Source organism: Eurosta solidaginis, chromosome 4 (genome assembly GCF_040869045.1).
Source record: "Eurosta solidaginis isolate ZX-2024a chromosome 4, ASM4086904v1, whole genome shotgun sequence".
Lineage (NCBI taxonomy): Eukaryota > Metazoa > Arthropoda > Insecta > Diptera > Tephritidae > Eurosta > Eurosta solidaginis.
The window spans coordinates 188,062,248-188,087,927 of record NC_090322.1 but is presented as its reverse complement, the minus strand read 5'-3'; the positions used below and the strand labels follow the sequence as shown (position 1 = coordinate 188,087,927).

The window sequence follows — 25,680 nt, the reverse complement described above, 5'->3', positions numbered from 1 at the left end:
TACGAGCAGTTGAGGAACCGGAAACGTAAACCAAATGAGAGTGATCAGCGATATTTTATTGAAATTAGGGTAATCGCTAGTAAGGCAAACATACCGGAACGCGATTTGGTGGATGCTATCATATCTGGATTGAATGAAAGAAATTCTTTAATATCTATTTTATATCAAGCAACTACTGTGGATCAATTGAAAATACAATTTGAACGTTATGACAAACTTAGAGACAAATCTCAGCCGAACATAGTCAAACCGCAGACGGCGATTCGTCGAGAAAAATAAAATTCTTCTGATGAAGTTATACGGTGCTTTAATTGTTCACAGCTAGGCCATTATCAATCAAAATGTACAAAACCTCTACGTAAGCCAGGTTCGTGTTTTAAGTGTGGTGAACTTGGTCATTTTCACCAAACTTGTCCTAAAAAGAAAGTGGTAGTTGCAGCTATTGACAATAACATGAAGTCGAAGGACGCAGATTTGGCTGATGCGGTTGATGCAATGCAAATGGTGTCACTGTGCTAGGAAAACAAAGCGAACGCACTGTTCATATTCTTTCTCTTCTTTATTATGGTAGCCCGAGGAGTTTTATTAAACGTTCAATCGTACCTTTCAACATGGGCAACAAATTAAAGGCAACTTTATACGTACGGAGAAGTTTTATGCAAACTTAAGTTAAAAGGACAGAAAATAGCCCATCGATTTTTAGTTTTAAACGATTCGGATCTTTCTATGCCTATGTTGATTGGGCGAGATCTGTTAAGTAAATTTCGTATATTTTTGTGTAAGATTAGATCTAAAATTCAGTACTCAAAGAAAATGTTAATGGATCTAAAAAATGAAATAAAATTTAACCATACATATTGTTCAAAGAAGAGTGCGCTTGATTTGTTTTGCCTCAGGAGAAATTGTATTGCATGCTTGGTGTATCCGATTGAGGGTTTGGTGTCTTCCACGGACGATTCGATTCAACCAAATCACCTAATAGATTTGAAAAGAGGAAGTATTTTAACGGAATACACAATGCAGATTTGTGGAGTGGAAGTAAACAAAAAAAATTTGTCAGTTCAGTTAGGTACCCATACTGGTAACAAGGATATTGATCTTGTCTCACAAGTAAAGTCTTTAAGTGAGCCTGATGTTAGTTCTGAACTTAATGCACAACAATTCGGTATATTAAGAAGGGTTATAACTAACTGTTATTTGGAGCCTGAAACAGAAACACGGATTGTTCCCCTTGACTATAGAATGAAAATAAATTTAACGGACGATACTCCTTTTCATTGTGCACCACGGAGACTTTCTTATTCGGAAAAGGCTGCAGTGCAGGCAATTATTAATAAACTTCTTTCTGAAGGTGTTGTAAGGTACAGCAATTCTCCGTATGCCTCTGCTACGGTTTTGGTAAAAAAGAAGAGTGGTGAGGGAAGATTATGTACTGATTATAGGTTTTTGAATAAAAAAACCATTCGGGATAATTTTCCAATGCCACTGATAGAAGACTGTTTAGAGTATTTGCCGGGTAAGAAAATTTTTACGGTTCCTGTTGAATACCCAGAAACCTGGACATCCAAACAGACATCTGATTGATGAGCCAACACCGCCTAGGGGCTTAAGGAGTCATCTCCGTAAGCATTTTGAGGAAATGCGGCACCTGAGAACCCAGCCGTATGAAGCAAAAAAGCACAAGCAGGTCCTTGGTGAACTCCACAAACAGGCGTCGGACCTTTATGCCGGGAATTGCCCGGTGAATCCAGTACTCAAAGAAAAGTAACCAAAACTTGTGGAAGAGGAACGCATACTCCCCAGGGAAACGCGTGTCACTCTTGCTCAACTTCGTTCTGGATACTGTAACAGGTTAAACTCTTACCTATCCAGAATCAACCCCGACATACAAAATGTATGCCCCGCTTGCAATGTGTCCCCACATGACAGCAACCATCTCTTTAATTGCAATGTGGAACCAACGCCTCTAACACCCCTTTCATTATGGTCCACCCCTGTTGAAACAGCAAGTTTCCTTGGACTCCCGTTAGAGGATATTGATGACAATTTGTGATCGGTCGCGGCTGTTAGGTGGGGCGAAGCACTGCCACAACAACAACAACAACCCTTTCCAGTTGCATTTGAGAAAAAGTCAATTAAATTTGAGAAAAAGGCAAATATATTTGAGAAATGGGCAAATGTGTTTGAGAAGCGGACAAAAGTGTTTGAGAAATGGGAAAATGTATTTGGGGAATGGGCAAATGTATTTCAAAACAGGATATATAATATATTTAAGAAAACAGTTGAAAAAGGTGTACAGGGCAATATATCGTGTTTGTTGTCTGGGGATGTTATCCCTTATTTAAGGTCTCACAAGGTTCGAAACTTTACCGGAAACCTAACGTTTAGACGTCTGGAAGGTCCTAATGACGCTATACTTCGAAAGCGCTCTCAACAGTTGTAAGGCCTGCTGCTTACGTTGTAGTAGCAGTACTTCGACCTGCCTAGTGGGAAGTCGGAGAAAACTAACAGTTACAGCTGCTGTTCCCTCCTCTAAAGAAAGGCGTGATAATAAAAATGTCGTGAATGCCGAGCCAATTTATAGGAAATGGTAGGCAGCGAAAAAGTAAAGTTTCAGTCAAAGTATGTTTATTTCGAGGCAAATACCAACGATGCTGATGCTTGTCCCCCAGCGGGTTAGGCGGTCAGAATATCCCCGCGGTAGGTATGCCTGTCGTAAGAGGCGACTAAAATACCAGATTCAAGGGGCTGTGTAGCGCAACCCTTTGAGGTTGTCAGCACAATATATAGCTTCTCCAAACCCAATTGTCAACCCCACATATCCGCGGCGAATCCTGTTTCCCTAACAAACGAGGCTCTGGCGACCCCAAGCTCGTCATGGAACTTGGGGTGGGGAGGGAGGGATAGCCTGAAGGTTTAATGTGGCCATATAAATCGTTCCCGAGATGGTCGGGCTAGCGCCTTAATGGTGCTGTGTTACCGGAGCGTACCGGATCTGTATCCGGCAAAGGAACATCACATCGATAACACTCGCCAAAGCCTTCGGGGGAAACCTTATCGCTACAACAACAACATGCTGATGCTTGTTGCAATTACCGGCCGCCTATCCGCTTGTTTTGATTATTACCACAGCACTTCGCCCTTCTTATACGGTACATCCGTTCGAAAGGATAGGTGGCCAACCCGTGTTTCTTATACTTCGTCGAAAATCAGTCGTGAACGATCCGCATTAAGACGAGGTTAACACAACAACAAAGAGGTTTTTCAATTTTTTCACACGTATGGTAGGAAGCTGTCATAGCTCGCCAGATATCTCAATCGTGAGCACAGAACTCGTAAACTGCGTCAACTGGCAGCCGATGGTAACATTGGCATCCGACCACCTGCCCATACTTATTTCGTTCGAGCGTACCGCCGACTTCATCGTCACTGAAAAACGCACTTTCATAAACTTCAAAAAAGGAAAGTGGGAAGAATATAAATCTGCAACAGACAGCAGCTTTGCTGCCCTCCCTATCCCGACTGATGCCCGCCAAGGGGAGCGTGCCTTCCGTAAGATCATTGATTCCGCCTCGGCACATTTCATTCCCGCCGGGAGAATTTCCGAAATCCGGCCCCACTTCCCGGCGGAGGCCGCGAGCTTAGCGAGGGAACGCGACCTTATAAGACAGCTTGATCCAGGCGACCCCCAAATAAGGGATATAAACCAACGCATCAGATTGCTTGTGGACGAACACAAGCGGGCGAAATGGGAAGAGCACCTAAGAGGTTGTAACCTCTCTACCGGTGTAGGTAAACTTTGGTTCACCGTAAAGTCCCTATCGAATCCGAATAAGCACAAAGACAAAGTTTCCATCGCCTTTGGCGATAAGGTGCTGTCGGATGCGGAAAAATGCGCGAGCGCTTTCTGCCGACAATATATAATGCATCCTACGGTCGACAAAGATAGACGGAGAGCCAATAGACACGCACATAAACACAAATTCAGCGCGTCACCAATCACCATCACCGCTAGAGAGGTTGAGGACGCCATTGGTCGCGCTAAACCATCCAAAGCAGTGGGCCCAGACGGCATAGCCATGCCGATGCTTAAAAACCTAGGGAAAGAGGGTTTCAAATATTTAGCGCATGTCTTCAACCTGTCTCTCTCCACCTTTGCCATACCCGAGAAATGGAAAATGGCCAAGGTGGTCCCGCTACTAAAGCCTGGGAAACCAGCTAACGTAGGTGAGTCATATCGTCCGATATCTCTCCTATCGCCAGTGGCAAAGACGCTTGAAGACATTTTGCTCCCTTATTTCCTAGCACATTTGCAGCTAGCCCCTCATCAGCATGGCTTCAGAAAACTTTATAGCACTACCTCCGCGCTAAATGTCATTAGCACCCAGATAAATTGCGGTTTGAATCAATACCCCCACCATAGAACAGTACTCGTAGCGCTAGACCTATCAAAAGCCTTTGATACGGTCAACCATGGCTCATTAGTGCAAGACCTGGAAGGGTCTACCCTTCCCCCATGTCTTAAAAGGTGGACCGCAAATTATCTGGGTGGTCGGCAGGCAACGGTGCAATTCAGAAACGAAACATCAAAACCAAGGAGAATTAAACAAGGGGTGCCACAGGGTGGTGTCCTATCCCCACTTTTGTTTAATTTCTACATATCTAAGTTACCTTCACCACCGGAAGGAGTCACAATCGTTTCCTACGCCGATGACTGCACAATAATGACCACAGGCCCAGGCCCAGAGATCGATGAGCTATGCAATAAAATAAACGGCTATCTCCCTGATCTCTCCAGTTTTTTTCGCCTCGCGAAACCTGGCATTGTCACCGACTAAATCGCCCCAAATGTCGACCATATTGAACATCCACGTCAATGGCACTACGCTACCGACTGTCCTACACCCCAAGATCTTGGGTGTGACGTTTGATCAGGATCTACATTTTGGTGCGCACGCAACCGCAATTGTTCCGAGAATTCAGAGCCGTAATAAAATCCTCAAATCCCTTACTGGCAGTACCTGGGGAAAAGATAAAGAAACGCTCATGACCACATACAAAGCAATTAGCCAGCCGATTACGTGCTACGCGTCACCCATATGGTCGCCAAGCCTAAAAACTACCCACTGGAAGAAACTACAGGCCTGCCAAAATACTGCTCTCAGAATCGCCACGGGCTGTCTTCTTATGTCCCCAGAACACCATCTGCATAATGAGGCGAGAATACTCCCCATCAGGGAGAGACATGAGATGCTGACCAAACAGTTTCTGTTGAATACCCAGAAACCTGGGCATCCCAACAGACATCTGATTGACGAACCAGTACCGCCTAGGGGACTAAGGAGTCATCTCCGTAAGCATTTTGAGGAAATAGAATGAGAACCCAGCCGTATGAAGCGAAAAAACACCAGCAGGTCCTTGGTGAACTCCATAGACAGGCGTCGGACCTTTATGTCGGGAATTGCCCGGTGAATCCAGTACTTGAAGAAAAATATCCAGAACTCGCGGAAGAGGAACGCATACTCCCCAGGGAAACGCGTGTCACTCTTGCTCAACTTCGTTCTGGATACTGTAACAGGTTAAACTCTTACCTATCCAGAATCAACCCCGACATACAAAATGTATGCCCCGCTTGCAATGTGTGTCCACATGACACCAACCATCTCTTTAATTGTAATGTGGAACCAACGCCTCTAACACCCCTTTCCTTATGGTCCACCCCTGTTGAAACGGCAAGTTTCCTTGGACTCCCGTTAGAGGATATTGATGACAATTTGTTATCGGTCGCGGCTATTAGGTGGGGCGAGCATTGCTACAACAACAACAACAGAAAACCACAGAGTATAAAAGGCGACAGATGTAGAGGCGCTGAAATTCAGTTAGAGTTGAGCAATCAATCAGTTATTGATTAAGCACGCGATCTGGCGGCCTATAGTAGAGTTTAATTTGAGTTATCAATCAGTTTGGTTATTAAGCCAGCCAATGTTATTGTGAAGTACTTTAATAAAGGCCATTTTTCCATTATTCAATATTGGAGTTATTTATTCAACAGTTTAGCGAAACGAACCTAGCAAAAGGGCAAATAAGAGGATTTGCAGCAAATTCGTAACAATACATTGGTCAGCCAGTGTTATTGTGAAGTACTTTAATAAAGGCCAGTTTTCCATTATTCAATATTGGAGTTATTTATTCAACAGTTTAGCGAAACGAACCTAGCAAAAGGGCAAATAAGAGGTTTGCAGCAAATTCGTAACAATACATTGGTCAAAAAGCCTAACCAAAAAGTCATTATTAAAATTGTTTATTTAAAGAAGCATTTAAGATAGGACAGGTTCTAACCCACAATACTACTCGCACCACGTAGTGCTAAGTAACCAGCAACTATGTCAGATGGCAGTGTCTTAACAATTGCATACTCCTCGGCATTAGCGTAGCGCAACTTGCTGTGTGGATCGGTGTATGGTGCGATCAAACCCGAAACATCCGAATACTTTTTAGGAGGCCGTAAGGAGGGTGGAGCATTAAAAGATGAATCTAGATATAATAAGAATATTAAACAATTATAAAGGGGCACATGGTAATAAATATACTCACATAGCATTGTGTTTTCCTGCCATTGCTGAGTTTTCTCCACTGCAAGGATTTGTTTCAACGATTTGAAGACGTGTTTCTTGCCGCCTGGCTCAATGTAACTATATTGCGGATTCTTAAAGCGTATTTTTGGAGGCTCTTCGGACATTTTGATAGATTTGCTACAAAGTAAATGAATTCTGGAAAGGAGGTGCAGGTTTGTTTACCAAATATAATTTGTTTTTATCAGAATCATAGATAAACGTCAAAGTAAATTATCTGTTGGAAGGTTGATAAGTGTTGCAGCGAACTAAAACAGTACTTAAGGTGAGTTAAAGGGCTAATTAAGCTTCCTTAACCATAACGCCATAGTCGTAACCATATATTTACTTATCCATATTAAATTGGGTAATAGTCTAGTTGAGGGGTCGACTGCTAATACGCTACCAAAAATATCGAGAGAGGTGTCAAACGACGCGTCTTGACATCAGTATTAATAATCCGAAGGCGGAAAATAAAAATTTTAACGCGTTCAAAAGATATTAACGAAAAACCGAAAAAAGATCCGCGGGTACCTCCGAAACCGGGGGCCGGATCCATAGTATTTTTGCGCAGAACACCTTTCTGCGTTGGCGGCCTTCGGCCGCGATTATGAAAAATAACCCTGGGCTACGCCATGCCAAATCCGGGTGTGTTGTATAACAGTGGCTACCGCCACGGTGATGCACAATCTTTTTGGGGGGTACTAACACAACAACAACCACATGGAAATCGCCAACTTCAAATGCAAATATCTCCGGACAGAGATAAAAATTTTCTTTTCCGCCATCGGATTATTGTTCTCGAGATTAATACGCGTCGTTTGACACCTCTCTCGATATTTTTGGTAGCGTATTAGCAGTCGACCCCTCAACTAGACTAAATTGGCATCAGTTATTGGTGCCTTACCCTAAAAATCGTGCAAATTTCATAAAAATGAAGAAAACACAAAAATTACCAACATATTCCACAAAAAATAAGACGCTTAGTCAAAACGTATCCAAAACAATAAATAAAATCTACAAAAAGTTAATAAACTCTCCAACTCAAATATTTTTAGGTTATGCATATGGCGAAAAACAAAAACCAATTGCCCTACAAGACGAAGGTAACCAGTTCAACCACACATTCAAAGCTTTTTTCGCTCTCCACTAACACATCGACTTTTCATGCTGTCATCGAAATGACAGTTCATTAATTATTCCGGAAAACATAGATGAATGGATTTCCAACTCTTTGTTTCGAGAGAGCGCTGTCAAAATGCACATTTTTTATAACATTTATCAATGATGCCACTCCAAACAAAAATGAATAGATCTGAAAATGTGGATTTTTGACATACATTTCGGCGATTATAGTTTCAATCATTTAATAAAATGATAGTCGTAAAATATTTATTTCCTTAAAGGTATTTTACAATAATACGACTAGTTCGAGTTAAATATAAACAAATCTAAGTAAAACTAACATTTCGATTAAATTAATTAGTCAAATATTGTAACGCATTTAACTCGCAGTGAAAATCATATATTCTTTTGACATTTCTGTAAATCGGACTTATGATATAACAGTTAACATTATTTAATAGATAGGGCTTATCCTACATGTCTGGCGTTCCAAGTTCGGTGATCAAAATGGACTGGTTGCATCGGGAGTTCATATTTACAAAACCTGTTTTTAGTGATAACTCTTGAATGGGAAATAATATTTACCCTCCGCCTTCGAACTAATAATACTTACACTAAGGCAAGTATTTTTATCCTTTTTCCCATAATTTTTGGACGCTATTCTACAGTTGTAGGTCAAACTAAAGTTTACCAAAATTTTTGGCACGTTTTTCGTTTTGGCTGGCACATTTTTTGTTCTGGCACCCGCTTCAGCTGGCGCGAGGGATTTATCTGTGATTGTTGCCAGCAACAACTAGAAGATAAATCCCTCGTGAGAGCGAAAATATGAGAGCGTAAACAAAAGATTCGTATCAATCTAATCTATGCCGGAAAACATTGAAACGCAAAAAAAATATATTTGTTTACAACGAAAAATATCTTGTGCTTTTAGTTGTGACATGTGACGGAAATTAAAAATTTTGTTGCAGAGAACACCTTTTTGCGTTGGCGGCCTTCGCCCAAAATAACATTAAGTTAATTTTAGTTGTGACATTTGACGGAAATTAAAAATTTTGCTGCAGAGACCATCTTTTTGTGTTGGCGGCCTTCGCCCAAAATAATATTAAGGGTTACGTTTTACAAGACGGTACACCACCTAATTGAAAAATACCAAATAATAAAAACGGAGCTCGAGGCGCGCCTTTTGATTCCACGTTTGATAATTTTTGATAAAAATTAGGTGGTGCGCCGTCTTTTAAATCGTTACCATATTAAGTTGTATAGAATCGACGGGATGGCCTAAAAGGTTTCATGTCAACTAAATCGCTCCCGATATGGCGGGTTAGTACCTTAATGGTTCCCGGAACGTACCCGATCTGCATCCGGCAAAGGACCAACAAAGTCAATAACGGGGAGTGTCCTTATCGCTACAACAACAACAACATTATTTACTTTCTGATTTTCATTCATACGTATGTGCATTTTTAAAAAATAAAAAAAATGCTGTATTCTAATAGATAGCATCTCCGCCGGGTTGCGATTCAGCTCAGAATTTGCCAAAATCAGAGGAAATCTACAATTAAATGCAGATTCACGTGTCATTTGCCAAGGATACAAGGTACTTTACAAGCAACATGCTTTGGAATACGGTAACAAACTGGCGGGAATTTGCTTCGGTAATTTATATTGATTTGTAGTGATTAAAAATTGCAATAGTAGATAATGTAATGTGAATTAAAATTTAATAGGTAGCCGCAGCAAAAAAGGCAACTGATCGGCATGCAACTGTTATTTATGTGGCGCCACCGGGAGCTGCTGCTGCTATCCTAGAAGCATTAGAAGCAGAAATGTCTTTGATTTTTTGCATCACCAAAGGTGTGCCATAACATGATATGGTTCGCGTTAAGCACGCTCTCTTAAGGCAAAAAAAATCGCGTCTAGTCAGGCCCGATTGTCCAGGAATCATCGCACCAGAAAGGGTAAGTAAATTGGCTACCATATTAAATATATAAGCAATAGGGATAGGGAGGGCAGCAAAGCTGCTGTCTGTTGCAGATTTATATTCTTCCCACTTTCCTTTTTTGAAGTTTATGAAAGTGCGTTTTTCGGTGACGATGAAGTCGGCGGTACGCTCGAACGAAATAAGTATGGGCAGGTGGTCGGATGCCAATGTTACCATCGGTTGCCAGTTGACGCAGTTTACGAGTTCTGCGCGCACGATTGAGATATTTGGCGAGCTATGACAGCTTCCTACCATACGTGTAGGGGCGTCTCCGTTTATTGTGCAGAACGTCGTTTCTTCTATTTGATCCGCCAACATCTCACCCCTACTGTCCGCCCGCAAGTTTGAATGCCATAGGTCGTGATGGGCATTGAAATCGCCTAAGATAATGCGATTGTTGCCAGTGAGTAAGGCCTCGATTTTAGAGCGGTATCCACTGGGGCAACAGGTGACAGGAGGGATGTAGATGTTGATGATTTCTAGATTTGCATCGCCTGACCGGACAGATAGGCCTTGACGTTCTAAGACATTGTCCCTGCGGTCGATGCCAGGATCAAATATATGATATTGCACAGAGTGGTGTATAATAAACGCGAGGCCGCCTCCATTTCCGCTCTCGCGGTCCTTCCTGTGGACATTATACCCAGAGCAGGTCTGCAATGCAGATCTCGCTGTGAGTTTAGTCTCTTGAATCGCAGCAATGCGGATGTTGTGCCGCTTCATGAAATCGACTATCTCCGTAATCTTCCCAGTTAGTCCATTACAGTTTAACTGCAGAATTCTGAAGTGCATGAGGGGTGACGCCGCCACTCTAGGGGTAAGTGACGGGTGACTACGCCTAGGTTGTGGAAGGCCAGGACGCAATTGCTGTTGTGGTCTTGGGACTGGGCGCCCTTGGGCAAGCATTGGGGTACCCGGATGATTTGGGTTTGCGACCTGGCAACATGGCGCGATGAAACCCGTCGAGGGGTTGCCGTTGCGGAGACCAGAACATCTAGGAAAGTGGCACCACCCAAGGCAGGAGCTGCATTGAGCGGATGTCGCAAACCTATATATTCTGTGCTGGTAGACGGTGCAAACGGAGGTAGGGACTAAGAGTCTGTTTCCCTGACCTGCACGATTGCTGCCAGAAAAGAGGGGGGAGAGGAAGACGGGGGCAGGGGCTGATGCTCAGCATTGCTACCAGCTCTACTACGAAGGTAGTAGTTATGAGTGGTATCAGCTGTTTGAGTTGTTGGCGCCGTGGGGCGCGAGCAGCAGCGGGTACTTGTTGTGGCTTGCTGAGCAGCGAGGCTGCTGGAAGGTAGTGGGGGCGCTTAGGCGTAGACTACGGGACGCCCTTGGGCGTGAGCAGCAAGGAGCCACAAAAGATTTATAAAAGTTACGTGGACGTCGGGTTTTGGGATCAAGCCCAGAACAACCTGTCCGATGCAACCATCCCTTGCACGAGACACACTGAACAGAGTATGACCGTCCTAAAGAGATTCTTTTCTGGCAAATGCAGCAAAACCATTTCTCAGGACCGGGGTCAGGAGACGGACCCGGATTGGGTTCGATACCTTCCCGGAGTAAGAGAATATGTAGCAGTCCTGCTGCAAGGAGCTGCTGGGAGGATGACAATTTGTGGGAGGGACGAAACAAATTAAATGGGGTCACACTGAAATGACAGTCCTTGGTCGGGAAAAATCCCGAGTCGCTCCGGTACATAGAACCGACTGCCTTGGGAAGCGAAAGCTATGCATTCAAAAGTGTTTGTACCAGTGGCTGGTGCACACCGAACTGGACCAATGCATGCTATATTGATGCCTGCATAAATACCAAGCTATGTTTATGTAAATAATGTTCCTGCTAATGTCCATTTGCACGGTTGAGCACATACAGTACCTACGTTTATACAAGGTTGAACACTACACTACCTACATGGCGATGTAGCCACCGATCAGGTTGTTGTAAGAGATTAATTAAAATATGTTATTCATAAACACTGATTCTTATATTTTCATTATCATTAAACTGTAGACTGCAGACTCATGACGGGTATACTTACACTGCCTTCTGGCGTCACATGATTTTAAATTAGGCTTGGCCAGTGATAGCAGATGTAGGAAGTGCGTGTTGGAGGAGGAAACGATCGATTACGTTCTGTGCTCGTGCCCTGCGCTTGTCAGGCTAAGACTCCAGCTTACAGCTGTCAGATCTAGAAGCAGCAAGTGGCTTAAGTTCTAGGAAGCTTCTGGTATTTGTCAAGAGGACGGAGTTATTTTATAACATGTCCTGGTTGTTGATATGGTTTTTAGCTTGGTCGTTAAAACAAACTTCTGGTAACACTACGGACTCATTCAGTCTATGTGAGGTCGTCATGAACCCGCCAGTTCAACCTAACCTATATTTTGTTTTGGTTTTTACTTTAGAATCAACCGTTTAAGTAAGCGATGTCAGCTAACTAAGCGCCTTCAAATGTAGATCCATAAAGAACATGGGGTAGCCAGAGCCTCGGCTGTTAAAGAAACAGGATTCGCCACGGGTAGGTGAGGTTCAAAACTGGGTTGGAGAAGCTATATATTGCGCTGGCAACCCATTGAACGGGTTGCGCTACACAAGCCCCTAAACCAATTTGGTATTTTAATCGACTCTTACGCAGGCATGCCTACCGCGGTTATACTCTAAGCCCCCTAACCCGCTGGAGCCATGAGAAGCGTTAGTGACCTTGGGTGCCCAAGGAATATTCCGTCGTGTTTTGTGTTTTTGGGTGAGCGGGCAGGCAGCAGCGTGCAACAAATGCACCATTCAGGAGGATACCCTTGCTGAGTCCAGAAAATCTGGGAAAGTTGGATGTACTGTTGTTGTTGTTATTGTAGCGATAAGGTTGCTCCCCGAAGGCTTTGGGGAGTGTTATAGATGTGATGGTCCATTGCCGGATAAAGATCCGGTACGCTCCGGTACCACAGCACCATTAAGGTGCTAGCCCGACCATCTCGGGAACGATTTATGTGGCCACATTAAACCTTCAGGCCATTCCCCCCTCTCCACCCCCAAGTTCCATGGAGAGCTTGGGGTCGCCAGAGCCGTGTCTGGTAGTGAAACAGGATTCGCCGCGGATAGGTGAGGTTGACAATTGGGTTTGGAAAAGCTAAATATTGCGCTGGCAACCTGAAGGGTTGCGCTACACAGCCCCTTGAATCTGGTATTTTAATCCCCTCTTACGACAGGCATACCTACCGCGGGTATATTCTGATCCCCTAATCCGCTGGATGTACTGGTCGGATGCAGCAAACGAGTATATTCTGTAATAAAATATGATCAACTTGGAGATAACCAAACGTTTATTTTCCTGTCCAACAGGGAACTGGTTCTAGACCCTGCTGCTAAAGAAGGATAGGCGTAGTCACATCAATTCGTTCCCGGGTTACTCGGGGAAATCAGTTTTAGCAGTACTTTGCACTTTACATACTGAACGTCCATACAAGCACTTCGGATAATGAATTAAACAGTTGTTGTTGTTGTTGTTGTTGTTGTTGTTGAATTAAACAGTCATCTGCATTTGTTTGTTTTTGTAGCACGTCTAATTTCCTTCGTAACATCAATCAATTATCCCTTGTTATAATGTTGTGTTTTCTATGAATGCAACAGCGAAGTATCTTCGGGTACCCCTGATTCTAGTTATCTGAAATCTCCTTGAGTCCCTTGTGACTTTGGCCTTTCAGAAAAGAGCTAATTGTGGAGCCCTATTTATAGAACACTTTTCGGGTTAAATATATTAAAAACTTTAATCTATCCTTACTGATATTAGTTTCTTTCTCATTCTAGGTAATTTGTTTTTGACGATGTGCGCATAGCAATATCCAAATATTCCAGCTGTTTGCTCAAATTATAATAAAACTGCGACAACTATCCCCCCGCCTTTTTAGTACCTCAGATAAGGCGCTAACAAGCATACTATGGGAAAGGGTCAATACCAAAGGACCAATATCATCTGTAAATCGAATTTATAGCACGAATTGGGGCTTCCGGTATTATCCCTACAAAACTCATATGTCTCTGCAAACTGATGTTGAATAACACCACCAGCGCAAGAAAAATTGAGCATCATCACTAAGCTTCGAAAGTTACAGAAAGGGCACAGCTATTTATAGACGTTATTGTACTTAATTATGATATATTATATATATATGATAATTGATATGTACAAGATCAATATACACATATGTAAAGTTCACTAGAGTAATAAGGAAATAATTTAAATTGTAAAAAAAACATTGTATATATGAATTATTTATAATTAAATATTATCTGAACATAAAGGACGCGTTTCATTCATGAAAAAGCGATTTGACAGAAGGTAACCGATACGGGTAACCGATAGGCCAGTTACCCGTGTTGTTGTTGTTGCATATGTTTTGGTTAGCGATAACGAAAACATAACTGATGAAGTAACTTAAAAATGTAAATGACATCGAGCGAGAAGGAATGTCGAAAACACAATAGGTAAGAACGAGAAAGGGAGTTACACGTACACTATTTTGAGAGAGCGCATGCGTTACCTTTTTCACGACAGCAATGTAAAAGTCATTAAGACGATAATTGGTGAACAAGTTCTTTGTGACGATTAAGTAATCGATTAGGTAACGGGTACCTGTCTTGTAGGGTGGTTGGCTATGGCATGGTTGTGGCTTTAGCGTTATGACATGGCACCAATAATAGATTACATTGATTTCCATAAGGTTGGTTCGATCAGCTGTTTTATCTGGTTACCGATAAGTCACCATTAATTGGCCCTTAAATTCGTCATAACGCTATGAAAGCAGGCATGCTTAACGAACGAAACGATATCATTTCGTTACGATAATCAACGTTAATAAACGAAACGAAGTCATTTCGTTTCGTTTATTAACGTTAAGAACGCCAAATTAACGTTAATTTGACGATCTTAACGTTAATAAACGAAACGAAGTGACTTCGTTTCGTTTATTAACGTTGATTATCGTAACGAAATTATATCGTTTCGTTCGTTAAGCATGCCTGTATGAAAGCGTTTATGTAAATTCTCCTCAAGAGTTTGATGTAAATCTGGTATTAATCCAATCCACTACCACTAGTTGCGACCCTGTATCTGCTGTCAATAACCAACTGCTGATTTATCTTATAGTTGTTGGTAAACAAACTTGTTACCCGGGCTTATCAGGACATAATTGATAAAGACGACTAAGTGAATACAAAGAATGATAAACTGCGCATCTTCCCAAAAGTTTAAATATTTTATTTTGTTGAAATGCTGCGCTCCACTCAGTTCATTAAGAACCTTAAACGCTTTCGAATGGTGACCTTCGATATTACAGATACCTTACTAAAATTCCGCAAACCTCCAGGAAAACAATATGCCGAAACAGCAGCATTATTGGGCGTGCAAAATCTTGACCCCAAACAGTTACAACAAATATTTCAAGAAGAATACAAAGCGTTAACAAAAAAATATCCAAATTTTGGTAGCAATTCCAAAGAAATAACTTGGCAAGAATGGTGGCAACAATTAGTACATAATATATTCATCCGTGTAGACAGTAGATTGCAAAACTCCCAAATTCAACGTATAAGTGAGCGCCTTTTAGAACAATATCGAACAAATGAATGTTACATGCACATCGATGGCAATATAGAGTTGCTGCAAAGAATACGCGATAGTTGCAAATATGTTGGTGTTATTTCAAATACCGATCCTGGTTTGGATAGCTTGCTACGTAGCATGAATATCCGCCAAAACTTCGATTTCGTATATACCTCATATGATTTGGGTGTTGAGAAACCACACCAAGGTGCATTTCAGAAACCTTTGGAGATATATCGTGTACATCCTCATGAAGCCTTACACATTGGCAATCTCTATGATAAAGATTATTTAGGTGCACGCAATGCTGGTTGGTGTAGTTTGCTCGTTACACAAATTAAAGAAGAAGCACAAAAAGCAGAATCCACTCATGTATATAGAAATTTGAGAGAAATGCATTATGCACTTGAAACTATTACTATCAAGTGGTAGATAAGAGAAATTGTTATGATTAAAGTTATAAATATAATGAAACGAAATAACAAGACTCCACCAATTGGTGTCATATGTGAATTTGTTAATAGGTATTTTAGTCATATTTTGCACATACATATGTATATGTATATGTTATAAAATATAAATTTAAACTTAATTTCAAACTAGTCTAACAATTGTTTTTAAGACAGTCTTAGCGACGCTTAAGTGAAAAACCGACGTATCTCTGCTGCTAGGTCAATAGTACCTTATCTGTCTGTTGTTACGGTTTGCCATCATGCCTTAACTCATATAGTAAAGTCGACAAATCTTTCTTTTATTTTAAGCTGATATCGGCCGAGTAATATCAAATGTCTTCAACATCTGTTGTTCTTAAATGATGTAAAATTAATGTGCGTAATTTGACATAACAATCCTGTGTAGCATAAACCTATTCGACAAAGCGATGCTATGTAGCAAAAACCTAACTCATACACCTTGATTTGTTGGGCCATTTGAAGCTGTAAATAATGTAAAATTAATGTGCGTAATTTGACATAACAATCCTGTGTAGCATAAACCTATTCGACAAAGCGATGCTATGTAGCAATAACCCAACTCATACACCTTTATTTGTTGGGACATTTGAAGCTAGCTGACTTTTGATATTCGCCTTCGCAGCAGCCTTTTTTGCCCGCATTGCCTTTATTTGTTCCAAATTCATTCGTTGCTGGGCATTTAAATGTGTCACTTGATTGAGTACGGATTCGCTTGTCTGCTGCCAATCTCGCTCCAATGCTTCAGGATCAACATCTTTGCCCTCTAAACGCATTTGTAGATCAGAGTAGAAATCGCAAAACAAAACTGGATCTGCCGCATTCGAAAGAGTACGTGTACTGCAATATTGGCCGCGTTTCAAGAAGTCTTCATTATTAATTGTATCATCTAATTGACGTGATGCTAATGGTACCTGAGCAAGAGATATGAAACAATATAATGTTAATGTTTGTATAATTTTTAAATGTTAACCTGTTGTTGTACTATCTTTTCGTGGTATCGTGTTATTTGCGATTTCAGCTTTCTGAACTCTTTTAATTCTTCTTTTACGAATTCCAAATAGCTACATGAGAAATAAAAAATTCATAATTTTATACTAAATTTCATATCCTATCGTTTATAATATACTTCAAATCCTACCTATACATTTTTGCTGTTTGTTTTGTAAGTTCTTCTAATGAGTTAATCAAATTCTGCATTGGTTGTGCTTGTGGACCTAGATGCGGCTGCAAGCGTTCAGCTTGCACAACCAAATCTTCACTAAACTTTTTCGAATAGCGCAAATGTTCTGCTATTAACTCACGCTGACGTCGCAATTTTAAAAATGATTCTTCCACATAATCATTGTGTTGAATTTGATCGAGAAACGCAACTAGATTGTGAGGTTCACGCAACAGAAATGGTGAATCTACTTTTTGTGTAATACGCCCGTCATCCTGCAGAATCCAATGATTGATTCCAAACACTGGAGCATATATACTCTGAAGTAGCAAAGGCACTAATAAAAGTATTCTGGTTGCTCGGTGTTGCTGGTAGTAATGTGTAGACATTTCGTGACCTTTGAAACATCAGTCACTTATGAAAAATAAATGGGCAGGGCAGGCCTCACTGATAAGACCTGAGACCATGCCTGAGACTTAGGATTAACGGTTCCATCGTAGATAAAGTAAATTATATGGTACTTACGACTATAGTACGCTCCTTTTTTATATAAAAAAAGGAACCTGTGATTAGCAATAAAAATTAGCTTGTTTTAATCAGCCGGTGATGTTTATTTGTTTACATTTTTGGAAATTTGACAGCGTCGTTATTTTCTTTTCCATTCCCAGTACGAAAAGCGACCATCAAATGTACTCGTTACATTCCATGTAGGAACCGTTAAGGCCGCGGCATAACAGCCGTGTTTTTTTAAACGCGCGTATACGCTTCGTTTGCGCGTGAAAAAAAGCCTATCCTCGCTTAGATAATGCTTAGGAGGGGGAATATTTTGAATAAGGTGCCACGATTTTCCAACTTTTTGTATCGTCCGCAACTCTAGGAGACTCTTAGTTTATGAAATATAAGCTTTTTAATTTCCAAATTTAGTAAAATTTCAACTTAAGTCCTGCACTTAAAATTTGGGTCGCACATGTCGATAGCGATATCAAAAGACGCGTATTTGCGTTAAGATTCAGAATCCAAAAGCAGAAACCATATCTTTTATCTCATTTAAAAGTTATTCGCGGAAAACCCGTCGATACTATTGTCGCTTTTTCGTTGTTGCAATTAAACAAACGAAAACAAATGAAGGTGGTGAATAGTGTTGCCAGCTCCGCAACAATATCTTTTTACCTTGGTAGAAGATTATAAGGTAGTGGCACGTCGACATAAATGCAAACAAACATACACTATCAATGTATTTTGTTTTTGTAATTCTCTGAATAATTTGAAATTAATATATTTAATTTACCGGAACACGAGATTTTTAAGTAAATATTAAAATTTTTTATGATAAGAATTTAGAAAAAGGGGCTTAAGTGCAGATTACATACAATTGTAAAAAAAAAATAACAAATCGGACTTTATAGAGATTTTTATGCTGATTCCAACGGTATATTTCTATTTTGGTGCAAATGAAAGGTTTGGGGGTAATTCCATGTCAAAAGGCGAAATTATGAATTTTTAAATCAAAATATCTCCGAAACTAGTGGATGGATTTGAAAAATTTTAAAATCCAATAATAACTTATAATACATTTTATCTGATGTATATATATCTTTAAATTTTTTAGTCTTTATTTACCAAAAATTTGAAAAAGCTATTTTTTGGTGGCCATGCACAGTAATTCTGCGTAGAACACCTTTTTGCATAGGCGGCCTTCGGCCGCGCTTATAAAAATTAACCCTGGGCTATGCCATGCCAATTCCGGGTGTGTGGTATAATCGTGGCTACCGCCACGGTGATGTCCTTCTGCGTAGTACACCCTTCTGCGTAGGTGGCCTTCGGCCTCACTTTAAAAAAACAACCATTAGCCGGCTACGCCATGCACAGTAATCCTGCGTAGAACACCTTTAAAAAAATTACCCTTAACCGATCCGACACCGGCAACAAGAAAACTAACATAAAAACTCACCTCCAAACAAACCCGTCAAAGAGTTTTACAAAATCAAAATACATTGATAGGGTATGTTTGCTTGTATTTATGTCGACGTGCCACCACCTTATAATGTTCTACCAAGATAAAAAGATATTGTTGCGGAGCTGGTAACACTTCATTTGTTTTCGTTTGTTTAGTTGCAACAACGAAAAAAGCGACAATAGTATCGACGGGTTTTCCGCGAATAACTTTTAAACGAGACAAAAAATGTAGTTTCTGCTTTCGGATTCTGAATCTTTACGCAAATACGCGTCTTTTGATACTGCTACCGACTTGTGCAATCCGAATTTTAAATGCAGGACTTAAGTCGAAATTTTACTAAATTTGGAAATTAAAAAGTTTATATTTAATAAACTAAGAGTTTCCTAGAGCTGCGGATTCCATTTTGATGATTTTTAGGACCCCCTCTACCCCTACTAATCCACAAAAGTTTGAAAATCGTGGCACCTTATATAAAATCCAACCACGTGTCTTTCCAACCAGGTTGATTTAGGCAAAATTTCTTCGTTTGGTGCTTCCGGTGAGCGATTGGCACTTCTTCATATAGGCAACATTCAATAATATAGGTTCTACATTAATTTACACATAATATATTAGGTAGCACACAAAAAATTAAGACAGAAATATAAATGGCTATTGTATCTACATATATGCTATTAATTCGAAAAATTATGTTGGTTGGTATATTTCCGGTAGCTATATTCTCGCCAGCACTGTGGCCAGATTCCTACGTGGTGGTTATTGTCCTCGCTTATCGGTTCCTTATTGATGTGAAATCGGTGGATGGTAAAAATCTTAAGACGTGAAATCGGTTGAAATATCATATGAGATCAGTTAAAAATAATTTGGAAGATCTGTTGAAAATAATTTCCTGGCGCTGGCATGTATCAGGTAACTAGGAATGTTCTTCCCACTCGAGGAACGAAAAATTGATTAGCGCGAATTTATGATGGAGTATCCGCCAATTTGGCGTTCACGCGTTTTGGATCGTCCGTATGCGAAATATAAATTGGCTTCACCCATGCTAGGGTGGCTGTGAACAAAAATGAAAACTATCCCCAACAAAAAAAATTATTTTTACCAGAAAATTATACAAAAGAAAGTTTTTAGAAACAGAAAGTGGGATTTTCACTTGACTATTTTGTGGTGATTGTGGTCACCGAATGTGAACGCCAATTTGATGCAGAAAAAAAAATAACACTTTTTTGTTCTTTTGGAACTTACCAAAACGTTTGTAGTGCGCTCCGGGCAGTCTCCTTCGGCTCGATCGGCTCTCGAAGATTACAACGGTAAGTGGCTGGTTATGCCGCATATATGTACAAAAAAAAGGTTCAGGCTTTCATTAGGTGTGTCTCCACTTCCTTGTTCCACCCTATCACAGGATCTTCTCGTGACTTACCGCTGGATTACCATTATTACCACAGATACTTGTCGTAGAAACTTGAGGATTTTAGCATTACTGTTATTGCCCAGATTCCGGAGTAGTTTTCGAAATTTAGGGCCTTAGTGTTGGCCAACTTCGTTAACAAAAAAAAAAAAATTTACGACTTTGTCCTTTTGGACCTTGCGCGCACAGGAAATTTACTTAAATTAAATTTTCACCGATTTCGTTTATTCAACTTTCCCGCCACCACTTTGAACACCCGCACACTACCGCTTTGCTTGCTTTTCAATAATACAATAGTTTTACATGTCCTAGAGTAACCCCCTTTTATATCGTTGTAATCGATCTCCGGTACCGTTTTCCTATACCGTTTTGTATTGGCATCCTTCAGAATCAACCGCAACCATCTACACTCTATATTCATCTCTTTCCTATATTCACCACTCTCGATGGCTAACTGTCAACCCTTGGAAAAGAGCTTTTGCCAATTCCTCTATTGTGAATATGCCCCATGTTTGACAGTTCTCTTATTTATTTACCTTTTGTTTTTTTATATCGTACGAATTAATGTCCGCGGTATTTTATTAAATATTGAATATTTTAAATAAAAATAGATTTAGTGCGCGAGTGTTTGTTGTGAAAAGGGCAGTGCGGTTTATAGGCCCTACATTGCGCATCTGGGGCGGCTTGGAAGAAGCCACTTTGCCCCTACGGTTCCATGACGCAGGGATCAACGATATCCACAAATTCTTGGAGTTTTGGAGCAGTAATCGACTGCTGAAAGCGTCCAAAAATATCGGGAAAGGTGTCCAGCGACACTTACATGCCTCAGGCACAATAACATGTAATAAAAAAATTAAAATTTCATTTATAAACATTTGCAGTTGATGTTGCCAACTTTCATGTGGTTGTTGTAACTTTCATGCATTTGTTACCCAACACAAAAAAATTGTGCACTTAGATAAGTGTTACGCTTTCATGCCCTCAATAATTAAAGTGTTTTGTTTTCTTTCTTTATTTTTATTTCAGTGTGTATCTTAGGAGGCTCCGGCTTTGAGGCGTAGAGGACGAGATGTTGGGACTTTGGGATGTCGAGTTTACGGGAAGTACACTTACTTCGAAAAATGAATCTAAGGATTGTTACTTTTGCATACCTTTTTATTTCGTCTTTCTAGGTACTTTTGCCAATGACTTGAGAGTTCGGCCGTACCACTCGAGCGGGCCAAGGTACGCCCAACGCGGGGAACACCCACACCCTGACAACGTCTCCTGCCTCGAGAGCTTAGCCGGGCATATGTTACGGGAAGTAACGAAAATTGTAATATGTATTGTAACGAATTTGCTTGCAAATCCTCTTATTTGCAATCCTCTGCTAAGTTCGAATCACTAAACTGTTGAATAAATAACTCCAATTTGTAATAATGCAAAATGGCCTTTATTAAAGTACTTCACAATAACAAACTGTGCAACGAATAGCTTGCTTAATAACCACACTGATTGATAGCTCAATGAAACTCTACTATTCAAAATAACACTGCTATTGCTCGCTAGATATCGTCTTAATCAAACTGCTTGACAACTCAAATCAAACTGAATTACTTCTTACTCGCTTGCCCCGCTTTTATAGTTTACGCTGCATACTTCTAGGCTCTTCGATTTCCAGAACTTACTAGTTGTTTCGGCTACAAAATCGCCAGCCACAACTACGTGCACAAATTATTGCTCTCTCTTGTGACAACTCAGATAAGATATATGCATGTGTTTGTGCATTGCCGCTCCGCTGCTCGTATACGTACATATGTGTAGACGCAATTATTTATTCGTTTATGTAGATACATAAAGATTGAATTATTTATGTGAATGTTTGTAGTTTACAGTCTCTCGCGCGCACATAGGCATATAAGTAAATGCATCTGTGTGTGACATCTCTCTGGGCTGCCTTATATATGTGTATACTTGATTTAATTATTAACGTAAATACTGCTTGGCATGGCTTTAGCATCGCCTTAGTGATGGGATAATTTAGTGATGCTAATATCCGTGACAGTATATATATGAACTCTTACTTTTTGGTTTCTTTATAGATGAACCCCAGAACGGGCACCTTTTAGAAACATCCTACGCCGCCGACTTGACCCTCATCGACGGAGTGGTATTCCGCAAGTTATGAAGTATATGTGTATGAAGTTTATTATAATTTGTTCTTTTTTTCAGGTCATCGACGCGGCATTCTAGTATTAAGTTATTTAGTATAAAATTATGTAGTTTTAGGTTATTTACCACTTAGTTATTTAGGGTACGGCTAACTAGCATTAGGTTAATTATTATTAAGTTATTTAACCTTAGGTCCTTCAGTATTGGGTTCTTTAGCATTAGGCCCTCTAACATTAGGTCCCTTACTTCCCAGTTCTTTAGGTTTCGGTTATTGTTTAAGATCCTTCGCGTGCCAGGCACCCAAACTCTTCCCCGCCAATGACTCTAATAGGTACATGTTGTTCCCTAATGCCCTTGTAATACGACACTTTGTGAACTTGCGACAAAATTTCGAATTTACATTCTGTTTAAAGTCGCTTAGCACAAAGTTACGTTTATAAATTTCTTGACCGGGTTTGAATTGTATTTCACGGATTCTTTTATTATAACGAACCGCGTTTGCCTCGTATGCTTCGTGCAAATTCTCTTTTATCCTTTCGCGTATTAATCTTAATTTATCGCTATGGTCAAGAAAGAAGACTTCATTATCGCTCATGCTATCCAATTTCCGTGCCAATGCATAGTCTGCCCCGTTCGTGAACATATTGAAACCGAACAGCGCAAAGTATGGCGACACCCCTGTTGCGGAATGTACTGCACTACGAAGTGAACATTCTATCTCGGTTAGATATAGGTCCCAATCCCGATGGTCGTTCTCTAGATAAGATCTGATAGCGGCTAACACCGATTGATTTGCCCTTTCCGCGGCATTCGATTGCGGTGAATAAAAAGCTGTTTTTAAGTGTCTAACCCCGTACGTTTCCAATAGTTCCGTGAACTGTTTGGATACAAATTGTTTACCGTTATCGGAATGTACTATTTCCGGTACGCCGAACTTATGAAAAATTTCTTCGGTTAAGAACTTAACCACATTACTCGCGGTAGCTTCGCGCATTGCCTTCAAAAAAAATGAACTTTGAGAAATGGTCAATAATGATAAAAATAAAACAGTTGCCGCGTTTCGACCTCGGATATTTGCCTAAAAAGTCAATGTTTAATTTCTGAAATGGGCGGATTGTTACCACCTCTTTTCCGATCCCTGGCTTTAAAATTGCATTACAAGGTTTGGTTTCCTTACAGGTCTGGCATTCTCGCACAAAGTTGCGAACCTGTACCACCATGTTAGGCCAATAGTATAACCTCCTAAGTCTATGTAGAGTTTTCGCCATACCCCCGTACGCAGCTATCTCTGGACAATGTGCGTTTTCGATGAGAGTTGACGTCAGAGCTTCAGGGACCCACAACTTCCACTCATTTTCCTCTAATTCTACATTTTTAGGCAAAAACTTTTTAAAAACCATGCCGTCCTCTACCTTAAGATCAGGCAACCTATCTGTATTGTTTTCTATCGTGTTGATTAATTCTTTATATTCCTTCGATTCGAATTCAACGGTATCCATATTTGCTATTGGAGATTCTGTGATCTCTGCTATACAACGCGAGAGCGTATCGGCCACTATATTGTCTGCACCTTTACGGTGTTCTATTTCAAAATTAAAAGCTTGTAATTGTAATGACCACCTAGCTAGTCTTCCATTTAAATCTTTTAAAGACATTAGCCATTTAAGACTAGCATGATCAGTCACTATCGTGAATGGCATTAGATCGATATATGGTCGAAATCTCTTGACGGCCATCACCGCCGCAAGACATTCCTTCTCCGTTGTACTATATTTTCTTTGACAGTCGTTGAACTTTTGTGAAAAGTATGCGATTGGCTTTTCTCCATCATCACTTTCTTTTTGGTAGAGTACTGCACCCAGACCATAATCAGATGCATCGCATTGTATGAAAAATATTTTTGAGAAATCGGGGTGTCTGAGAACTGGAGCACTTGTGAGTGCTCTCTTCAAGCTATTGAATGCTTCCACTGCTTCTTCAGACATTTCGAACTTTTTCCCCTTCTTTAACGAATCTGTCAAAGGTGCTGCCATTGTGGCGAAATCTTTTATAAATCTCCTATACCATCCTGCAGTTCCGATGAAACTGCGCACCTGTTTTACCGTTTTCGGAACAGGGATTTTCTGTATTGCTTTGATCTTTTCAGGATCTGCTTTCAATATACCTCCTCCTACTATATAACCTAAGTATGGCAATTCTTTGAAACAAAATTTCGATTTTTTCAACCCTATTGTAAGGTTCGCGTCTCTTAAGCAGATGACGACTTCTTGTAAAATCCGAAGATGCGAGTCAAAATCAGGGGCGATGATTAGTAAGTCATCCAGATAAGTAAAAACGTTTGACTTTAGCCTCGGAGGAATGACACGGTCCATTAGCCGACATAGTCTTTGGGCTGCATTGCATAATCCAAACGGCATTGTAACGAATTGGTAGAGTGGGCGACCAGGCACGGTGAAAGCAGTGTAGGGTTTACTAGCTTCGTCTAGCTCGATCTGCCAAAACGCGAACTTTAAATCAACGCTACTTATAAAGTGGGTGTCGTCAATGCGACTTAGTATACCCTCTATGTTTTGTAAGGGATATGCATCTTTTACCGTGACGGCGTTGAGTTTGCGCGCATCTAGGCAGAAGCGATTCTTCCCTGGCTTTCTTACCACTGTTGTTCGGTTGCTCCATGGACTCTCACTCTCCTCTATAACGCCCAACTCCAACATTTTATCGACCTCTTCGTACACGATGGCTTGCATCGCCGGCGAAAGAGGGTAATGTCGCTCCTTAATCGGTACTGTTTCGTCGACCAACTTTATTGTATGTTTTTCCAAGCATGTACGCCCCAACCCGTGATCTTCATATGTTCTAAACCCTTTTACTACTTTTTCTAAACGTTCTTTCTGCTCTGGTGTTAAACAGTGTAAAACGCGACGTTCGTTCCTGTCTTCTTCAGACACCATCTCTTGCTCTATTTTTGTTAAATCGATTTCATCTACGGTAATAACTTCAGGTGCCAACTCGAACGCCCTCCAGAAGTCGACCCCGAGGTAGATCTTTTGCTCTAGGTACAGGCATAAGAAAAATGTAATTTTTTGTTCTACTGTGTTGAACTTTACCGGTAAAGTTATTTTGCCTAAGACATTATGTCTGCGGCCGCCTGCAGTTTTGACAGAAGACACATAACGTTCGATAGTAACTCCTAATTCTTCTACCAACTCCCGACAG

General features: G+C 40.6%; 4 protein-coding genes and 1 long non-coding RNA gene across 7 annotated transcripts in view; 2 read left to right on the top strand and 3 right to left on the bottom strand.

Annotated features, from left to right (window-relative positions):
- The window catches only part of LOC137250791 (uncharacterized), a 373,639-nt gene that overhangs the window by 93,260 nt on the left and 254,699 nt on the right, over positions 1 to 25,680 (bottom strand). The gene's annotated exons all lie outside the window — the stretch shown is intronic.
- Positions 6,247 to 6,817, bottom strand: LOC137248665 (INO80 complex subunit C). Its single transcript, XM_067779567.1, has 2 exons — positions 6,595 to 6,817; positions 6,247 to 6,534 (listed from the first exon to the last, which is right to left on the bottom strand). Exons 1-2 carry the CDS (start codon positions 6,737 to 6,739, stop codon positions 6,335 to 6,337), a joined length of 345 nt encoding a protein of 114 aa, XP_067635668.1. The 5' UTR covers positions 6,740 to 6,817; the 3' UTR covers positions 6,247 to 6,334.
- Positions 8,588 to 13,969, top strand: LOC137248663 (uncharacterized). The gene is made up of 3 exons (XR_010952182.1): positions 8,588 to 9,391; positions 9,464 to 9,694; positions 13,525 to 13,969. It is a non-coding gene; the product is annotated as an uncharacterized lncRNA (long non-coding RNA).
- Positions 14,861 to 15,931, top strand: LOC137248662 (rhythmically expressed gene 2 protein). Its single transcript, XM_067779565.1, has one exon. The coding sequence runs from the start codon at positions 14,987 to 14,989 to the stop codon at positions 15,749 to 15,751; it is 765 nt and encodes a 254-aa protein (XP_067635666.1). The 5' UTR covers positions 14,861 to 14,986; the 3' UTR covers positions 15,752 to 15,931.
- On the bottom strand, positions 15,805 to 17,605 carry LOC137248661 (uncharacterized). 3 transcript variants are annotated; one of them, XM_067779564.1, is made up of 4 exons: positions 16,931 to 17,571; positions 16,763 to 16,853; positions 16,315 to 16,703; positions 15,805 to 16,254 (listed from the first exon to the last, which is right to left on the bottom strand). In XM_067779564.1, the coding sequence occupies exons 1-3, from the start codon at positions 17,338 to 17,340 to the stop codon at positions 16,353 to 16,355; spliced, it is 852 nt and encodes a 283-aa protein (XP_067635665.1). In that variant the 5' UTR covers positions 17,341 to 17,571; the 3' UTR covers positions 15,805 to 16,254; positions 16,315 to 16,352. The 3 variants fall into 3 exon arrangements, with proteins under 3 accessions (XP_067635665.1, XP_067635664.1, XP_067635663.1); XM_067779563.1 differs by having other exon boundaries at positions 15,807 to 16,703; positions 16,931 to 17,408; positions 17,477 to 17,605; XM_067779562.1 differs by having other exon boundaries at positions 15,807 to 16,703; positions 16,931 to 17,420; positions 17,477 to 17,590.